The 16,816-nt window shown below is 54.8% G+C and overlaps 2 protein-coding genes across 6 annotated transcripts in view; both read right to left on the bottom strand.

Moving 5' to 3' along the window:
* Nucleotides 1-169: 169 nt before the first annotated feature.
* Nucleotides 170-1,793, bottom strand: LOC134427473 (transmembrane protein 17B-like). The gene is made up of 4 exons (XM_063173334.1): nt 1,676-1,793; nt 1,307-1,410; nt 810-923; nt 170-451 (listed from the first exon to the last, which is right to left on the bottom strand). The coding sequence occupies exons 1-4, from the start codon at nt 1,791-1,793 to the stop codon at nt 170-172; spliced, it is 618 nt and encodes a 205-aa protein (XP_063029404.1).
* A 3,308-nt stretch (nt 1,794-5,101) lies between these two features.
* The window catches only part of AIFM3 (apoptosis inducing factor mitochondria associated 3), a 56,092-nt gene continuing 44,377 nt past the window's right edge, over nt 5,102-16,816 (bottom strand). For 2 of the 5 annotated variants that reach the window (XM_063173431.1, XM_063173428.1), the window contains 10 exons: nt 16,189-16,304; nt 15,786-15,857; nt 15,393-15,456; nt 14,400-14,476; nt 13,441-13,558; nt 12,466-12,564; nt 11,816-11,891; nt 8,082-8,186; nt 6,877-6,897; nt 5,102-6,384 (listed from right to left, as the gene is read on the bottom strand). In XM_063173431.1, the coding sequence (XP_063029501.1) occupies nt 6,345-6,384; nt 6,877-6,897; nt 8,082-8,186; nt 11,816-11,891; nt 12,466-12,564; nt 13,441-13,558; nt 14,400-14,476; nt 15,393-15,456; nt 15,786-15,857; nt 16,189-16,304 (788 nt within the window). In that variant the 3' untranslated portion in view covers nt 5,102-6,344. Of the gene's footprint in view, nt 6,385-6,412; nt 6,898-8,081; nt 8,187-11,815; nt 11,892-12,465; nt 12,565-13,440; nt 13,559-14,399; nt 14,477-15,392; nt 15,457-15,785; nt 15,858-16,188; nt 16,305-16,816 lie in introns of those variants that run through there. The other 3 variants (XM_063173432.1, XM_063173429.1, XM_063173430.1) reach the window with 2 other exon arrangements.

Raw genomic sequence — 16,816 nt, 5'->3', positions numbered from 1 at the left:
TCCGCTTTTCCCAGGCCGTGTTAGCTAGTGCAAGGCAGGGATGAGCTGGGCTGTGCCTGGGTGCTGTTCTGGGGCCTCCACAAAGCTCAGAAACAGTGTCTGTGGGTTTGAGCACTGTTTAATGCTCCTTGCCAGGACCAGCTGTGTGGGGTGGGGGGGTCATGCAGCATCAGCCCATCCCGGCTGCCTGTCCCCCTGTGCCCCCAGGCTCCAGCCGGGCCCTGCCACCCTCCTGGAACTGCCGCAGGTAGAACTGCGCCGCCAGCTGCTTGGTCATAGTCCTCAGCACCAGGAAGGCAGCCACGATCTCGAGGAGGAGGAAGGCCAGGAAAAAGCTGTGCAGGGGCACCTCCAGCGGTAGGTGGATGACCTGCCTGTCTGACAGCAGGAAGAGCAGGAGGGGCAGCTGGATCAGGAAGGAGAGGAGCAGGAACCCAGCCAGCTCAGGCACCTGCAGGATCAGAACCTGCTGAGATAGGGCAAGGAGGCAGTGGTGGCCCGGGGGACCCTCTCTGCCCCTGGAGGCTCCTGCCTTAGCCTCTGCTGGCCTTGGAACCCGGGGACCAGGGATGTCCCTGCTCCATTGAGCTGTGGTCAGATGCTGTCAAACCCCCCCGTGGAGGGACAGAGCAGGAGGGCAAATGGGTCCCCTTCATTCCCTCTCTCCAGGTCATGCCTTTACCCACGATTCTCTTCTAGGACAGCTCCAGGTAGACCTCCAGAGAAAGGACAGTGATGGGCACATGGCTCCTAAGCGAGGGGATATCCAGCTCCCCCAGCTGGGCTGGGCCAGGGCAGGCAGTGCTTACCTTCTCCTGGAGGTTCCCCAGGTAGCCCAGGTAGAGGCGGGAGCCCTCAGCCAGTGAGAGGATGAGGAAGGCTGTGACCAGCAGGAACTGATAGTGCCACGGCAGCAGGTGGTACTGTTATGGGGGCACAGCCTTGTCCAAGTCCAGCTGTCCGTGCCCAGCTTCCCTTTCACGTGCACCCTTCCCTGCTCTCCATGCCCAGCTCCCTGTGCCCTCCTCCCCATACCCAGCTCTCCATGCTCTGCCAGCTCTCACCATGCTGGTGCCCAGCTCTGCCTACTCTTCCCCCCCATATTGACCATTCCTGCCTGGAAAGTTCATGATTTCTATCTCTAGCAGAGATGACCAATCTTTTCTCCTGGGGGTCAGGGCATTTTGGGGATCCATTAATTCTGAAGAGGCTCCTCTGTCTCCTGCCCCCTTTGTCCCCCACCCATGCCTAGGGAGACATGGCAGGAGCAGCTCCCCCCATCCCTGCGTGCCCCATGGGATGGTACCTTCAGGTGCAGCATAATCCCCTCAGCCAGGCACCAGACTGGGAAGTAGTAGACATTGAAGTAGAGCATCACCTGGAGGGGCAGGCTGGACAGCACCTTGTGAGCTAGGCAGGACAGGCAGGGATGGGCAGGCTGCTCACCAGCCCCGGGGTCCCCCTGCCCAGAGGGACCCCCCTCACAGCTTGAGGGGAGCAACAGACCCTGGCTCCCACAAGCAGCTGATTGCAGCAAATGTTCTTAGTTTTGCTCCCCTCCCTGGTGGGTGGGTTCAGGGACCCTTTGGGGCTTTGGTGTGTGCAGAGCAGGGCCATGGGGATGGACAGACAGCCCCTGTTCCCAAGCCCCCCCTGCAGAGCCCCGTGCCCGTACCTGGCTGGGAGCTGGGGGCAGTGCCGCTGTCCCACGTCTTGTTGTTGATGAAGAGGGAGCCACTGAAGGCCACCAGGCCCCGGCGCAGGCTGGGGGGCAGCGGGGTGGGCACAGCCATGGGCTGTGAGCCCTGTGAGCAGCCGAGCCCTGCTCAGCCCAGCCCGGCTCAGCCCGGATTAGCCAGGAGGGAATCAGTGAGGTGACAGGCCAGGCTAATGCGCAGGGCCACGCGGCCATTGGCTCCCTGGGGACAGGGCAGCTGATCTGGAAGGGGGATCTGGGAAAGAATTCCCACCTTGGAACACCAAGCCCGTGCAGGAATCACAAGGTGGAGTTGCCAGGAAATCACAAGTCACAGAGCATCTCCCCTCAGCAGCATCTCCAGGGGGTGACAGCAGCTTGTACCTGTCACTGTGACTTGCAGCAACCGCACCCTCTCGCAGCAAGGCTCTATCAACACAAATATTGCTCAAAGAGCCCTGACAGATGAGGATGCCTCATGAGAGGATGGTACTCTTCACCTGAAATGCTTCTTCAAGGCCTCCAAGTTCATGGAGCAGTTACCCATCACTGTGAGTTCCTCAAGCCCCATCCAGGCTCAGGGGTGCTGGAGGGAAGTGGGGGATGATGTATTAGGGGGTGGCTGAGCCAGAAGTGAATGAGAGGAAAAGGTTCTTCAGGAACTTCAAGTTTGAAATCACAAAATTATTAAGGTGGGAAAACCCCTCTAAGATCATCACGTCAAATTATTATCCCAGCACTGCCAGGGTCACCACTAAACCATGTCCCCAGGTGCTACATCTACACATTTTCTTGAACACTTCCAGGGATGAGGACTCCACTGCTGCCCTGGGAAGCCTGTATAAAAGCTGGACAAACCTTTCCATGAAAAAATATTCTCCAATATCCAACCTGAGCCTGCCCTGGCCCAGCCTGAGGCCGTTCCCTCTGCTCCTGTCCCTGTTCCCTGGAGCACAGCCCGACCCCCCCGGCTGTCCCCTCCTGTCAGGAGCTGTGCAGAGCCACAAGGGCCCCCTGAGCCTCCTTTGCTCCAGGCTGAGCCCCTGCCCAGCCCCCTCAGCCTCTCCTGGGGCTCCAGCCCCTTCCCCAGCACTGTTGCCTTCTCTGGACACACTCTATAAGTGTCAGTCAGTTCTACCCAACAGATCTGGTCTCACCTCATGATCTTCAGCCTCCAACTCACCCCATAAGGTGCATCAGAGAAGCTGCTTCAAATAGTGGGAGCAAGTGCTATAAATGAGGTCCTTAAAGGGCCAGGAACTGTCAAGGAACACAAGAAACCAAAGAAAGAGATGATTCTTTTCCTGGATAAAGCTAAAGTGAAATTGCAGAGCTCACTGCCATATTCTGCCAAAACCAAACTATCGGGGACTGAAAGCATGGTTAGACCAGCATCTGACTAGCTGAAGTTGTAGGATCACAGAATGGTTTGGCTTGGAAGAGACCTGAAAGCTCATCTCATCCCACCCCTGCCATGGGCAGGGACACCTCCCACTGTCCCACGCTGCTCCAAGCCCCAGTGTCCAGCCTGGCCTTGGGCACTGCCAGGGATCCAGGGGCAGCCACAGCTGCTCTGGGCACCCTGTGCCAGGGCCTGCCCACCCTGCCAGGGAACAATTCCCAAGTCCCAATATCCCATCCATCCCTGCCCTCTGGCACTGGCAGCCATTCCCTGTGTCCTGTCCCTCCATCCCTTGTCCCCAGTCCCTCTCCAGCTCTCCTGGAGCCCCTTCAGGCCCTGCAAGGGGCTCTGAGCTCTTCCTGGAGCCTCCTCCTCTCCAGGTGAGCACCCCCAGCTCTCCTGGCTGGGCTCCAGCCTTCAGAGGATCTCTGTGGCCTCCTCTGAACTTGTTCCAGCAGCTCCAGGTCCTTCCTGTGCTGGGACCCTAGAGCTGGATGCATTTCTCCAGATGGGGTCTCACCTGCACGGGGCAGAGGCAAAGCCCTAGCTGTCCCCCAGGCCCTGCCAGCACACAAGTGAGACATGGGCAGGGTGACAGGCACGGCCCCAGAATCTGAGGAGCAGAAGCTGGTGGAGAGCTCAGGATCTGGGGGCATCGGGTCTGTGTGGGCAGGCAAGGTGAGCAACTGAGATTATACCTGGGCAGTCTGGTGGAGGTAATGACACGGGGCATGTGCCCCAGCTGGGCTCTCATTCGTCATGGGAACAGGCAGTTTATTAAGAAGAGATGGAAACTTTCTGTCCTGGCATTAGAGATTGCAAGACAGGCCTGGAAAGGTGGCAGAGAACACAACCCAGGCTTGCCCAGCTCCAGGACAGACTCACCACCAGGCAGCATTTGCCAAGGCACTGGATAAGGAGTCCCAGGTTCAACACCACCCCACACCTGTGCAGAGGAGCAATCCCCATCTGAGCCAGCCCTGTCCATGACCTGACACACGTCCCAAGGAAAGCTACAGTGGTGACTGGGATTTCTTGAGTCATGGGTGATATTACCAGCCCTGGTTGAAACAACTCCTCCGTAAAAAGAAGGGATTGGAACTTGTTACCCCCACTGCAGCTGTGGGCTGGGACAGAAGGTCCTTCCTCAGCCCCTGAATGGTCTTCAGCCCTGTGAACATGGCAGTGATGCCCATTTTATGCAACTCATGCCCAATACTGGATGAGGCCCCATCAGAGGCAAAGGAGGTCAAAAAGCATTTTCCTGAAAAACAAAGTGCTCTGCCACTGTGTCCCCAGTGTAGCAAAGTTGTGCTGGGGGAGTTGCCAGTCTCACCCAGCATGGAGAACTTGAGGAAAACACACAGCTGAAGGGAATGCCACCCTGTGGTGCCCGAGTCCCCTGGCACTCCAGCTGGGTCCCCTGGGGAGCTACCAAAGCTGAGTCCAACTATCCCACCAGCAGGACACAGGATACGGAGCCAGATCTTTATGGGTGGTGGGCAGAGCTGAGGCAGCACCTGGGCAGCTGCCTCCACCTGGGCAGTGCCCCCACCCTAGGCCATCCTGGAACAGCCCTGCCTGGGGCACCAAGATCTGAGCAGCTCCAGCCACCCCTGCCCTTGGAGGAGGACCTGTGGACAGGAATACTGACATTTGTCTTTCGGAGCCTGAGGTGAGATTTGCAAGTTCCCATCGCTTTGTGGATCCAGCAGACACACAATGGTCCCTGTTCATCACAGGATGTGTGCTGGAGAGTGCACATGCTGTTACCACCCCTCCTGGTCATTCCATCTGGGAAAAGCTCTGCAGTGAAACCAGGAGAGACCAACCAGAGATGTGACAGACACTGGGGCATTTCTACCCAGCCAAGATCTGAAATACTGGAAATATAGGTGAGCTGGACACAGGTGGGAAGTCTCCAGAGAATAGGTTGTTGAACAACCTGGCCAACATGCAGAGGTGACCCAAGGTCTTGGAAAGAATCAGAAATGACCCAGACCCCAAGAATAGTATTGCTTTAATTCACAGGGGGTGAATCAAATTAAAAATATAAATCCTCTTGTTTGGGACTCAGGGTAAAACACTGCTGGGGAAGGAGTTGCCCCCAAAACAAAGCACTGGAGTCTCTCCTAGGGGGACTCTCAACCCCCACTCTGCTGGGCTGATGGACTCTGGACTGTGGCTGGCCAGGTCCACTCCTGAGCTGGAGACATGGCTCTTCTTCAGCATGGGGCCAGAAACAGGACAGCAGAGTACGAGCATGGTGGGCTATGCAGGATTGTCTACACTGGACATGTGCCAGAGAATGGACAGCCAGAAATGCTCCCCCAGCTTTTCCTCGAATAACACCTCAGCAACAGCACTGATCCCATGATAGCATTAAGGAGAGATATCTCAAGGCTGGCTGGAAGGGTGGCCACCCAGCCCAGGGCTGCAGCTGAGCCATCACAGCTCTCAGTACCCCTGCAATGCACTCCGGCAATGGGCCCGAGAGCTGCCAGTGCCCCAGCCCAGACCAAGCCCCAGGAGACAGGGAACGAATCCCAGCCCCTTGGCTGCTCCAGTACAGGAGACTCTGGCATGGGGACTGATGAGCTCCAGAGCCCTTAGCATGGACAGAGACCCCTCTACTGGTGGGGCTGCACAGGACCAGCCTGGACAACACAAGCACCAGCTGCACAGAGATCACCCAGTGTAATCTCCTGGCCCACCCAGATGCCCCCGGGGGTGGGTGGGCACAGGGAGAGCTGTGGCAAAAGCGGCAGCCATGCAGGCAAGGAGCGGATGCCAGGCTCCGCAGGGATGCGCGCTGGAGCTCTGCTGGGAGCAAAGAGAACTTGGAAAGGAGCATCATGCATGAAAGCACAGGAGCAACCAAAGGCACTCGTGCTGCTTATGGGAGTGAGGGACATGCGTGGGGCACACCCGCCTGGGGACCCTCAGCCCTATGGCAGCATCCAGAGCCGTATGGCGCCCATGCCCACTGCCAGTGCCAAGCCTCACGCTCTCTGTGGGCTGCTTTTCCAGCATTCCACAGCAACTGCAACAGCAGAGCCCCATCCCCAGCCCAGCAGGCACAGGGGCAGAGGAGCTGTGTGAGATCCTCCTGGAAGACTTAAAGGCAGGTTCATCAAGGTCTCAAAGGGAAATGGCTGAGCCATGGGGTTCCCACCAGGCCATGGAGCTGCTGTCCCATCTCCCCACAGCGAGTGCAGCATCAGGAGAGCTCAGCCATCCGTGGCTTTAGGTGCCCTTCCCTGTTAGCCACGACATGTCTCCAGTTCTAAAAGAGAGAAAAACAACAGCACTGTGAGGGATTTCTCAACGTGCACAGGCAAATGCTCCTGGTGTGCCTTGGCTCTAGTCCAGTACTTGGTGTCCATCCCAGCAATCAGCTGCCTCCTCTGCCCTCACATCTGTCACTAAACTGTCCAAAAAGTCACCTGCATGTCCTCAATTCTGTGTAAAACTGAGTTCAAACATTTTACTTATTTATACTTAAAAGCTGCCCTTCAGCTGGAAGTCCATGGAAAGCTGCCAAACCGCAGCCAAGCAAGGTGCCAGCCAACAGGATCTGTGCCGCATGTGGCTCCTGGCAGCCCCAGCCCTATCACCCAGCATTGCCCCACATGTGAGGGGGATGCAAAATGAGGACACCCGCCCCGTAACCAGTGTCTCCACATGGGAATCAGGGATATGGCCCAGTCACGGGGGTAGCTGTCCCTCCTGCCAGCCCCTCACATCCAGCACACTCAGGACCCCAAACCAAACGTACTTGCCGTGACGAACAAACAGCCTAAAGTTGTGAAAGCAGCAGGAGACAAAGAGAGAGAAGACATTCAGGTTTAATCTGGCTTCCTCGAGCCCCTGAGCCCCACCACAGTCCCAGCAGCTCCTCCCCACCCCCAGGATAGCCACAAGATGCCATCTCCCTCCCAGCCACAAAGTGGGACACCAGCAACCATTTCCCAATGTGCTGGGGTGATGGCACAAGAAATTCTTCCCTTTGAGGGTGGTGAGACCATGGCACAGACTGCCCAGAGAATCTCTGGCCCCATCCTTGGAAGTGTCCAAGGCCAAGGTGGATGGGGCTTGGAGCAATCTGGGATAGTGAGAGGGAAGGGTGCAGGGCGTGGAATTGGATGGGCTTTAAGGTCCCTTCCAACCCAAACTATTCTGTCATTTTATGAACCCTGTCTCAGCTGAGGGGGCCCACAACATGCTCTCCATCCCAGGGATGCCCAGGGAGTCTGAGACACAAAGCTTCCTGGGGGTTGGGAGTGCTCCTCTCCCTGAGCTTTCGAAAATATCTGGTTTTATTCCAGATGTGGAAACACCCCTGGAACAGGGACCCCCATTTCCTCAGCAGCTCTGATTCCCACTCTAAAGGCCTCTTCCCAGCTGTTATCACCTCCCTGGAATTTGCCTTCCAGCACCCACCCTCAGCACAAAGCTATGCTCTTTCCTCTGCATGGTCTAAAAAACACAGTGAAGGGAGAAAAATGTCCTTTGCCTATGAGGTCTCCTCCAAGGAATTGGAGGCTGAGACACCACAGGCCAGCATACTGGCTCCATCAGCTCTTTGGGCTGGGTTGTGCATAGGGGGCTAGGCACAGGCCACACACCCAGTCCCTCTCTGCTGGTCTCCTTGACTGACTGGGTGCCCAGATGCACCCCAACATCCAGCATTGCTTCCTTGATGATGTGCCAGTGCCCAAAGGCAGAGAGTATTCCCATCCCATCCTGTCTGTGCAAGGATTTGGGTCCTGGTGTTTAAGACAAACCCCATGTGTGGAGGATGCCAGACCTGGAGGCAGCTGGGAGGTAGCACAGGGGGGGTTGGAGGAAGCAGAACAGGAAGGGAGATGCAAGAGGGGCATGGAGACGGATCAGTGTGAAAGGCTCAGCTCTGCCCAGCACCCCATGGCCGTGCTTAGCCTCTGCCCTGGCACTGCCACTTCCCACTGCCTGTCTACTTACTCCACATCACGCTTCCGGATGGTCCTGCCCGCAGCCAGGACCTCGGCCACCTTGGACACGATTGGGTCGTAGTTCATGCTGGCCACAGCCACCACCTCGTCACTCCTGGCGCCGGGCAGAGCAGAGCAGTTAGGGCAGCCTGGATGGGCACAGTCCCACCACCCAAAACCCACCACGATGGAGAGAAGAGGGAGGCAAAGAGGAGCACCCGCTCCAGAGCCAGGCCTGACCCCAAGGTATGAGCACCACAGGGACTGGAAAAAGGTGGCTGGAACAAGGATCAGGAGAGGGTATAGAGTGGCACAGCAGGCCCCACTGGTCCTACCAATGTTGACAATGATGTCATGAGCATCACCAGGGTGCCTGGGTGATGGACACAACTCTGCCACTCTGGCATCTGTGGGAAATCACCACCAAAGGTAGATCTGATGGTGGATAAAAACCTGGACAACATGAAGGATGCCCAGCTGTGATCCCTGCGCTGCTGCCCTGTGCTGAGGGAGTGGAGAGGCAGGTGGTCAGGATTTCCCTGTGGAACAGTCAGTTGGGATGCTCCAATCCCCTTCCTGACCCCTACCTGTGAACAGGGAGAGTGCCCCGCTCGGAGCTGCTCCACAGGCACTGGCACAGCTGGGCTGCCCAAGCCCTGGGTCCCACAGCCCCAGCAAGGACATCCCCCTGTATACGGGATGTCCAGGTTGGCTGACTGTTCCCCTAGCAGGATCCCAATGCAGCCTCAAAGGCTGAGAGGAAAACAAATGAAGGAGAAGGAAGAGGATGTAAAACTGCTGGAGGAGCTTTGGCTAAAGGTCACAGGCAAATAAGAAGGGCGGTTCTTATGTGGAGTTTGCCGAGGTCAATCCAAGTGTAAACCTTCAAAGCCTGACCATGAAGAGATAACTGAATGCACAATGTGAGATCAGGGAAGACGTGTGGGTAAGATCTTAAACTCTGGTGATATTGTTGAATAAACTGAAAAATAGAAGCACCCACTAAACCAAGATCTTGAATCCACTGCCAAAGAGCTCTGGAATCAACAGAGCAAAGATCAGCTCGGGTGGGGAGGGATATATGCCTAATTTCCAGGACAAGGAGAGCAAAAGCCATGTTTCAGAGGACACTTCAGCCCTGTGCAGCCACAAAAGTTAATGCTATCTCTCACATCTGTCTACAAAGCCATGGGGCAGCTCCATCACAGACTGTTTCAAAAAACTCCCATTCCTAAATAAGCTCATAGCAAATAAAGGAGAGCAGTTTCCTGAGCAGAGCTGGGAAACACCAAGTGGTTGGAGAGACCTACCCATCAAAACCAGGGGGAGATGTGCTGTTCCAAGCAATGAATAACCAAGGTGTGCAAGGGAACCAGAAGATGTACTACCACCAGCTGCCCACTGGCTCACCCCCAAGCCCCACAGGGGCCAGCCAGGAAGGTGGATGCAGCCCAGACATTTCTGTCAGCAGGACACAGGGTAGCTGCTCCTTTTGCAAAACAGTTCATGGTGAGCTGGAGCACCCTGCATCAGCAGCAGCTTTTGAACGCTTTGTAAGACAGATGGGGGAAGCCTGGAAGAATCCCTATTTTTCAAAAGGTTTTCAAAGGTAACAAGAATTCCCATCCTAAACCTGGGATTTGTAGCAATCAGAAATCTTTGTGAAGACATAGGGAAGAGGGAAGCACAGTGAATGTATCTACTTGGTCTTCCCTTCTTCTGCAGCGTCGAAGGTAACAGAGGTGGGGAACCGTGAAGAAGACAACCACAGCAATTCCAGCAATTCCCTGGTCTCCAAGATCTTAGGGGCAGGAGGACATCAGTCTGTTGTCAAGGCAGTGTGCCACGGGGACATCTGCAGAGTGCTGTCCCCTACACCTCCCAGCACAGGGCCTTTTATTGGCCTCTACACAGCTCTGAGAAAAGTGCTTTCCTCCTCAAACTCTGGGGCAGAAGAAGCCTTATTGTGAAAGCCAATACTGAGGACAAGCTGTAGGAGCGGGAACCACCAGTGGTTCCTGCAACAACTAAGGAGGACCAGGGGGAGAAGAGCTCAAACACGGGGTGGGCACAGCAGAAGGAAGCAGGAGGAAATGGTCAGCTTGGGACTGTCCTCTGTCCAAGAGCATTAGCACCAACTAGAAGAACCACCACCAAAAAAGAAAAGAGAAAGAAATGCTCCAGCAGCCTCTCACAGACAGAGAGCCAAGCAGGGGGGGGCACACTGGCTGACCCCCAGCAGCCAGTGCTTCCCAGTACCTCCGGCTCTCAGCATGGAATGCCGTCCTGGTACCCACACGCCAGCTCCGGGAGACCCTCCTGGGTGGCAGAACAACACAGCCTCAGCAGGGACCTCCAGGTCTGCCCAGCAAGCCCAGGTCCCCTGGCAGCCCCTGTCCCTTGCAGCCACCATGGCACACAGAGCAGGGATTATGCACCTTGTTCAGGGCATTCCCTCTGAACAGCCTCCTCAGATGTTTCATTAAAGCAACCTGATGTTTCCTTTCAAATTAAGGTTGGCATGAAGAGGTAAAAGGCTCTCATGTGGAAAGGCTGCAGGAGGGGAACATCCCCACAGCAGCTCTCCCCAGCACAGGTGGTGCCTTGGCACGAACCCGCCCCTTTAGGCAATTTTGACCAAGGTTCCAGCACACTCTGAGCTGTATCCAGTGTGCAAAGGTCCCTGGGTGCCAGCTGGAGCCCCATCCCTGCAGCAGGTGTTTACCCAAGGTGTGCAGGTACCAGGGAGAGGAGGGTGAGCACTGGGGATCCTCAGGGTGATGCAGTGAGCCCCACACCAAGCCCAATGCACACATCCAACCACCAGGCTCCTTTCTGAGCGACACGGGCAAGTGGGCCACCCTCAGGGAGGGACAAGGCATGAGGTACATTGGAGATGGGACAGAGGGACAGGGAGATGATGTCAGCAGAGCCAGAGCTGGCTCCTGTCCTGAGCTCCCTCCTGATCCCTGCCTGGATGCTGCTGCCAAGTGTTTGACAGCTGAGCTGGGCAGCTCTTTGCTTCCCTGGTTTCCCTCTCCCTATCCTTAATATCAGAAAGCACTTAGAGAAACCCCTCTGGCTCCAGCATGAGGATGTTCTGTGGCCACTGGTTTCAGACTGGGATGGACAAAGGAAACAGAAGAATAAACAGCAGCAAATATTTTTGGGATAAATTCATGGTGCAGTGACTTTCCAGTCTAAACAGCCAGCATGGCTCCAGAACAGCTGAGGCAACACATCCCAGCTGCCAACACATCTCAAGAATGCGCTCCCAGGGAGGGTCCCAACGTGGGGGGGAGCTGGGTTTCACTACAGATATAACAAAGCTCCCAAGTTCCTTGAAACCTTCACAGCTTGTGATAGACAGAAGAGTTTTTTGAGCTCAATTTGTCAAACCAGAAGCAGAAACAGTGATGCTTGAGCACTCTGTCCAGCACTGGTCACAAATCATTAAGATGGTGATTAGATGGGAAGGAAATATTTGATAGGAATTGCCAGTAGAAGCTGTCATCTGCTCTCAGAGATTATGAGAGCAAAGGGCAGAGACACCAGGCCCAAAGACCAGTTTAACTTGTTGTACAATCAGAACATCATTTCTCCAGGGTCTTGTATAAGTGTTCCACAAACTCATTGTGCAGAGGTGAACAAAACTGACTGACAGAAGCTCTGGCAAAACTATTTTTCAGCCTAGCAATCTCAGATGAATGTCTGTGTAGGAATATGGACAAGAAAAACACTTACTTGGTATAAAATGCCACAAACTTCAGTTCATCTAGATCTCCCTGAATGACAACGTCATCGAATCCTTCCCCATGACCTGGAAGGCAAAGAAGAAGTGAAATCAGCAGCAATTCCTCCAGATCCAGCTCTAAGACAGGGTGTTTCATTCCAGCACTACATGGAGAATGTCCTGCAGTGACCAAGAGACCAGCACCAGGAGATGCAGGTACCAAAAACCACAGAATCACAGGAGAGTTTTGGGTTGGAAGAGGCCTTGAAAAACACCTTGTTCCCACCCTCTACATGGGCAGGGACACCTTCCACTGTCCCAGGTTGCTCCAAGCTCTGTCCAACCTGGCCTTAAACACTTCCACAGATGGGGCAGTCACAGCTTCTCTGGGCAACGTGTGCCAGGGCTTCATCACCCTCACAGGGAAGAATTACTTCCCAATATCTAATTTAAGTGAATCCTCCATGCTGTTTAGAGAAGTGCACTTCATGGCAGATGGGTTTCAGAGGAGACTCTGAACCTCTTCAGAAGCCAGGCAGGGAAGCAGCCCTGTGGCAGAGGTCGGTGGGGAGGGTTCACAGTGAAGGAGGTGACCGTGGCTTCTCTGTCCCAGGGCATCTCGAGCAGCACAAACCCTCAGCAGCCCCAGGGAGCCCCTTACCCGCGTATCGGATGCTCTTGCCGAACATGGCTGTCCACAGGTACGGGACAGTGCTGATCTCCGTGCCGTGGGCCAGCATGTTCAGCGCGGCGATGCGGCCTGCAAGAGAGCACAGGATGGGGGAGCTGCCACCCCAGGGCAAGCTCCAGGCTCTGCACTCAGGCCACAGCACCAACACCAGCAGTCACAGAGTACAGGGAGACAAAAAGATGCTGCTGAGAAAACCCACACAGCAACCAAGACAAAGCAGGAAGCACACAAGGATGGGCTCAGACTCCTTCCCATGGTGCATCTCCTCCTTGCCACCTCCACTGCCATGAGCCACGTACCCATGAGACTCTTTCCCCCCAGCTTGTGCAATAGTGACAGGGTTGAGAGTGTGCTGAGCTCCTACCCAGATGGGGATGGGACGGACAAACCCTTGGAGGGCAGGGAGACCGCTGGGGTACGGTCCTTGCTGCAGAAGCATATCTGGACATGGGAGAGGTGTCCAAAGGCTGACTTTGGAACTGTGGTTCTGAAACCTCTCTGTGAGACTGTGGCCATGAGGGCAGTCCATCACACCAGGGGTTCCAGGCTGACGAGAGGCGAGAAGGGCTGGAGCTCTGCTGAGCACTCCCAGGCCAGCCTGGCAGCGTGGGAAGCCCAGCTGGGAACCCGAGCCCAGCCTGGCATTAGGATGTGAGCTCCCAAGTGTCCTGGGGCAAGGAATAGAGCAGGCTCCTGCAGCAGTGCCAGGGAGCAAAGGGAATATGGGAAAGAAAGCCTGTCCCTGGGCTCCTCTGTGCTGGCAATGAGGCGTTGTTAGGCAAAGCTTGGCAAGAATGCTGACACATGAAGGCATAAGATACACACGCTTCAAAATGTGCAATACAACCACCCAGTCTCTCTGCTGGCCGTTGTCTCATTCTTGCCCTGGAGGGTTTGGAAATTTCCTGAGAATCTGGAAAAGGCTCTTTTCTGCAAAGTACCTACCATGCATGTGGGCCATCTGCCAGTGGGGGACATTCACCTTCTTGTTATTCCTCAAGGCCAATGGAAATGTGACAGCATCTCCAGCAGCAAAGACCCCTGGGATGTTGGTCTGCATCATCTGCAGGGGAGAACAGAGGTGGCATTAGTGGGGTTGGCACCCCACAGAAACTCCACAGCTGGAGTGGTCCAGAGCTGCCACAGTCCCTCAGAACACAGGGAAAATCTCTGCTTGGCTGTGGGACCCCCATGGGAGATTTCACTCAGCCTTCTTCGCTTTAAAATGAGAACGCACATGCAGGGACCTACAGTATCCCTCAGCCAGTGGGTTATCCAATAAAAAGACACATGGACTGGTGTCCTGGAGCCTCTCTCAGAGGTCTGGGGCTCGTTGGTGTTGGCTGATAGAGCACAGCTAATTGCAGGGATGAGCACTGCATGGCACTGAGCCCCAGGCTCCCAACATGCTCCTTTGCCCAAGGCACCAACACCCACCAGCTCCAACATTGCTCCTCCCATCATAGTCCCTGGTGGTGGGGAGAAAGGATGAGATCCTTTAGGATCCTTGAAAAGATGTATCTATCTCATTTTTTTCCCCTCTAAATATCCATACCACTCCAGGACAGCTCAGAGCCAGACCCAAGCCAGAGCATCAAGGTCTGGGGTTTGCATAGCCCCTTGCACAGGGGGTTCCCAGGCACTCCTGGTGATGCTTCCAGAATTTCACCATCTCACAGAATATCCTGAGATGAAGGCAACCACCAGGGTCATTGAGTTCAATTCCTGGCCCAGCACAGGCGAACCCAAAGAATTAAAAAATTCCAATTCTGCCAATCTTGGCAGATAAAAAGCCATGAAAAGCCCCTGTGGCAGCAATTTGGAGCCCCAGGGAAGCTCAAGATCAAAAGAGCTGACCCAGCTCCTCCTGCCCTCCCTCGCACAGGGGCTGCCCCTGGGCTCACCTTGTTGACCACGATGAAGCCCTTGGAGTCGATGTTGATGCCGCTCTGCTTGAGGAAGCCTGTCGCTGGGACTGCACCTGGGGGAGCCAAAGGCTGCGGCTGCAGTGTCCAGTGCTCCACAGCCCTGGGGGCTGATCCTGAGGCCTTTCCTCATGCCAGGACTGGGGGCTGCCCCCAGGGACAGGCAGCAGCTGCTCTGGGAGTGCGGAGCAGGGCCAGGCACCCTACAGGGCCCCCACTGCCTCTGGCCCCTCAGGATCCCTGTCCTGCCCAAGCCATCACTGTAGCCTGTCCACCGCCCTTTTCTAGTGCTAAGAGATGATTTTCAATTTCATTCTCTTTTATAGATAGTTTGAAAAAAATTGTATTTAAAAGGGAACCTTTCAGCTTCCAGCCAGGGCTCTACAGCCTCCCCCCAGTCTGTGCATTTCCTTCACCTTCCTTCTCCTTTTTTAATTTTTCTTTTTTTTATCTCTAACCTCTTCACAAATCAGAGTAGTCAATAAAACAACAAAACCAGAATTAAATTAATTCTGTGATTCTTCCAGTCCACAGCATTTTGAAGAGGGAAGGAAAGGGAATTTCCCCACCACCACCACGAAGTGTAAAGGAGAAATATATCATAATCTTTGGGATATTTTCTTTTATTTTATAGTATAGGATACATTTTTGATTGCTGTCAGCAGCAATTAAAAAAACACATTAAAAATTCATTTTGGGGAAGATTTAATAAAAAACAGTTTGAGAGGGTGAAACTGCTTTAAATGTTTTTGGTTTTTTTCTAGAAAAAAAAATGGATTACTTCTGAAATATATTTTCAGTTGCATTTTGAAATGCCTTTTTTAGACATGCAGACTCATGTGTGGTAGTGCAGCAGGGCTAGCAGAACACTGCCAGCCCCCCATGCCACCCAGCCCCAGTGATCTTCTGCTGCCACATCCCCTGCAATTCTTTCCTGCCCTCCCTCCGTGCTCTGCCCCACACAGCCCTTACCAACGCCCACGACACAGACGTCGGCACGCAGCACCTTGCCACTCTTCAGCACAACCTCCTTCAGCTGCAGGAGACACAAGGGGCAGGGGGCACATCAGAGCTATTTTAGGGACAAAACCCCTCTGTAGCAGCAGGAAGCCAAGCTGGCAGCTCACCTCATTTGTGAAATGCAAATTGACCATAATTCCTTAGAAAAGCAGCAGGAGGTGAGTGGGATCAATGGGGTCACCCCACACACCACACTGGCATACAATTGCTCCTGGGGGCCAAATCCAGGAACATGAATTTCAGGGGATAGGAAAGAGGGGAGAGCAGAACCCCACCAGGGAAGGGAATGGCAGCTCTGGGGGATGCCACAGCAGTGCCCCCAGGGAGCCCCTGCCCACCACTTACCTTCCCCTCCTGCTCCCGCAGCTCCGACACCTCTGTCTGCATGTAGAACTTCACCCTGTTGTTCTCAAACATCTGGACGGGGGACAAGGGACAGAGCAGGGGACATCAGGGCCCTGAACCACCCTGGTCCCGATGTCCTGCTGCCCCCTACACTGCCTTGCCCACCCTGCAGGCTTGTCTCAACCTGCACTGCTAAGGAGGTCAGCATCCCCACATTCCCAACGTGGCTCTAGAGGTGTTCCATAGCACATGGACCATGACAGGGAAAACAACAGTCCATTCTCACTGACTGCTGCCATCACAGCTTTGTCAATAAATGTGAAGTAAATTAATTAGTGCAATAAGTGAAACAAGCCAAATCTGCTCTGTTACCAACCCCCGCCAGATGGGAAAGCAAGGTCACCTTCATGACAGCACGGCCAACCCTCTCCCCAAAGAACTTCTTGAAGGGGACGTGCTCCAGCTCCACCAGGGACACCGAGTGGGCCCTGTCTGCGAGGTAGGCAGCCACCTCCATCCCTGGGGAAGAGAAGCAGGTCCAAAGAGCCATGTTAGCCCAGGCAGCACTGCCCTGTGTCCCTGGCTGCAGACGAGGAGCAGCCTCACCCGCTCCAAATGGGGAGGCTGGAGCTGCACTCCTGGGAGAACTGGGGAGCCACCAGGCCTGATCACACCAGGGCTCACACCAATTCAGGTGTTCTTGGGTGCAGGTTTTAAAGACCAAAGGGAGGAACTAGCCAGGAAATTCCAAAGTGCCCTGGGCAAAACATGGAACAAGGACCTCAGCCAAGGGAAACCTTCCTCCTACGGCTGGGACAACCTCAGCTATGGCCTGAAAACTGCTCTTGGGAGTAGCTGTTTTCTCCCATCAGAATGGTAGAATATTGGTGCTGGGAATTGCGTGGGAACCTCCACCAAGACATCTTCTGTCTGTGGGGGTTTTTTGGAAATGAATCTTTTTGATGACCTGCAGTTTGCAATTGGCCCCCCATACCGCATGCTTTTCTGTAGATCATATTGATTCAACCATG

Source organism: Melospiza melodia, chromosome 20 (assembly GCF_035770615.1).
Source record: "Melospiza melodia melodia isolate bMelMel2 chromosome 20, bMelMel2.pri, whole genome shotgun sequence".
Lineage (NCBI taxonomy): Eukaryota > Metazoa > Chordata > Aves > Passeriformes > Passerellidae > Melospiza > Melospiza melodia.
This window is presented reverse-complemented; position numbering and strand designations above follow the sequence as displayed.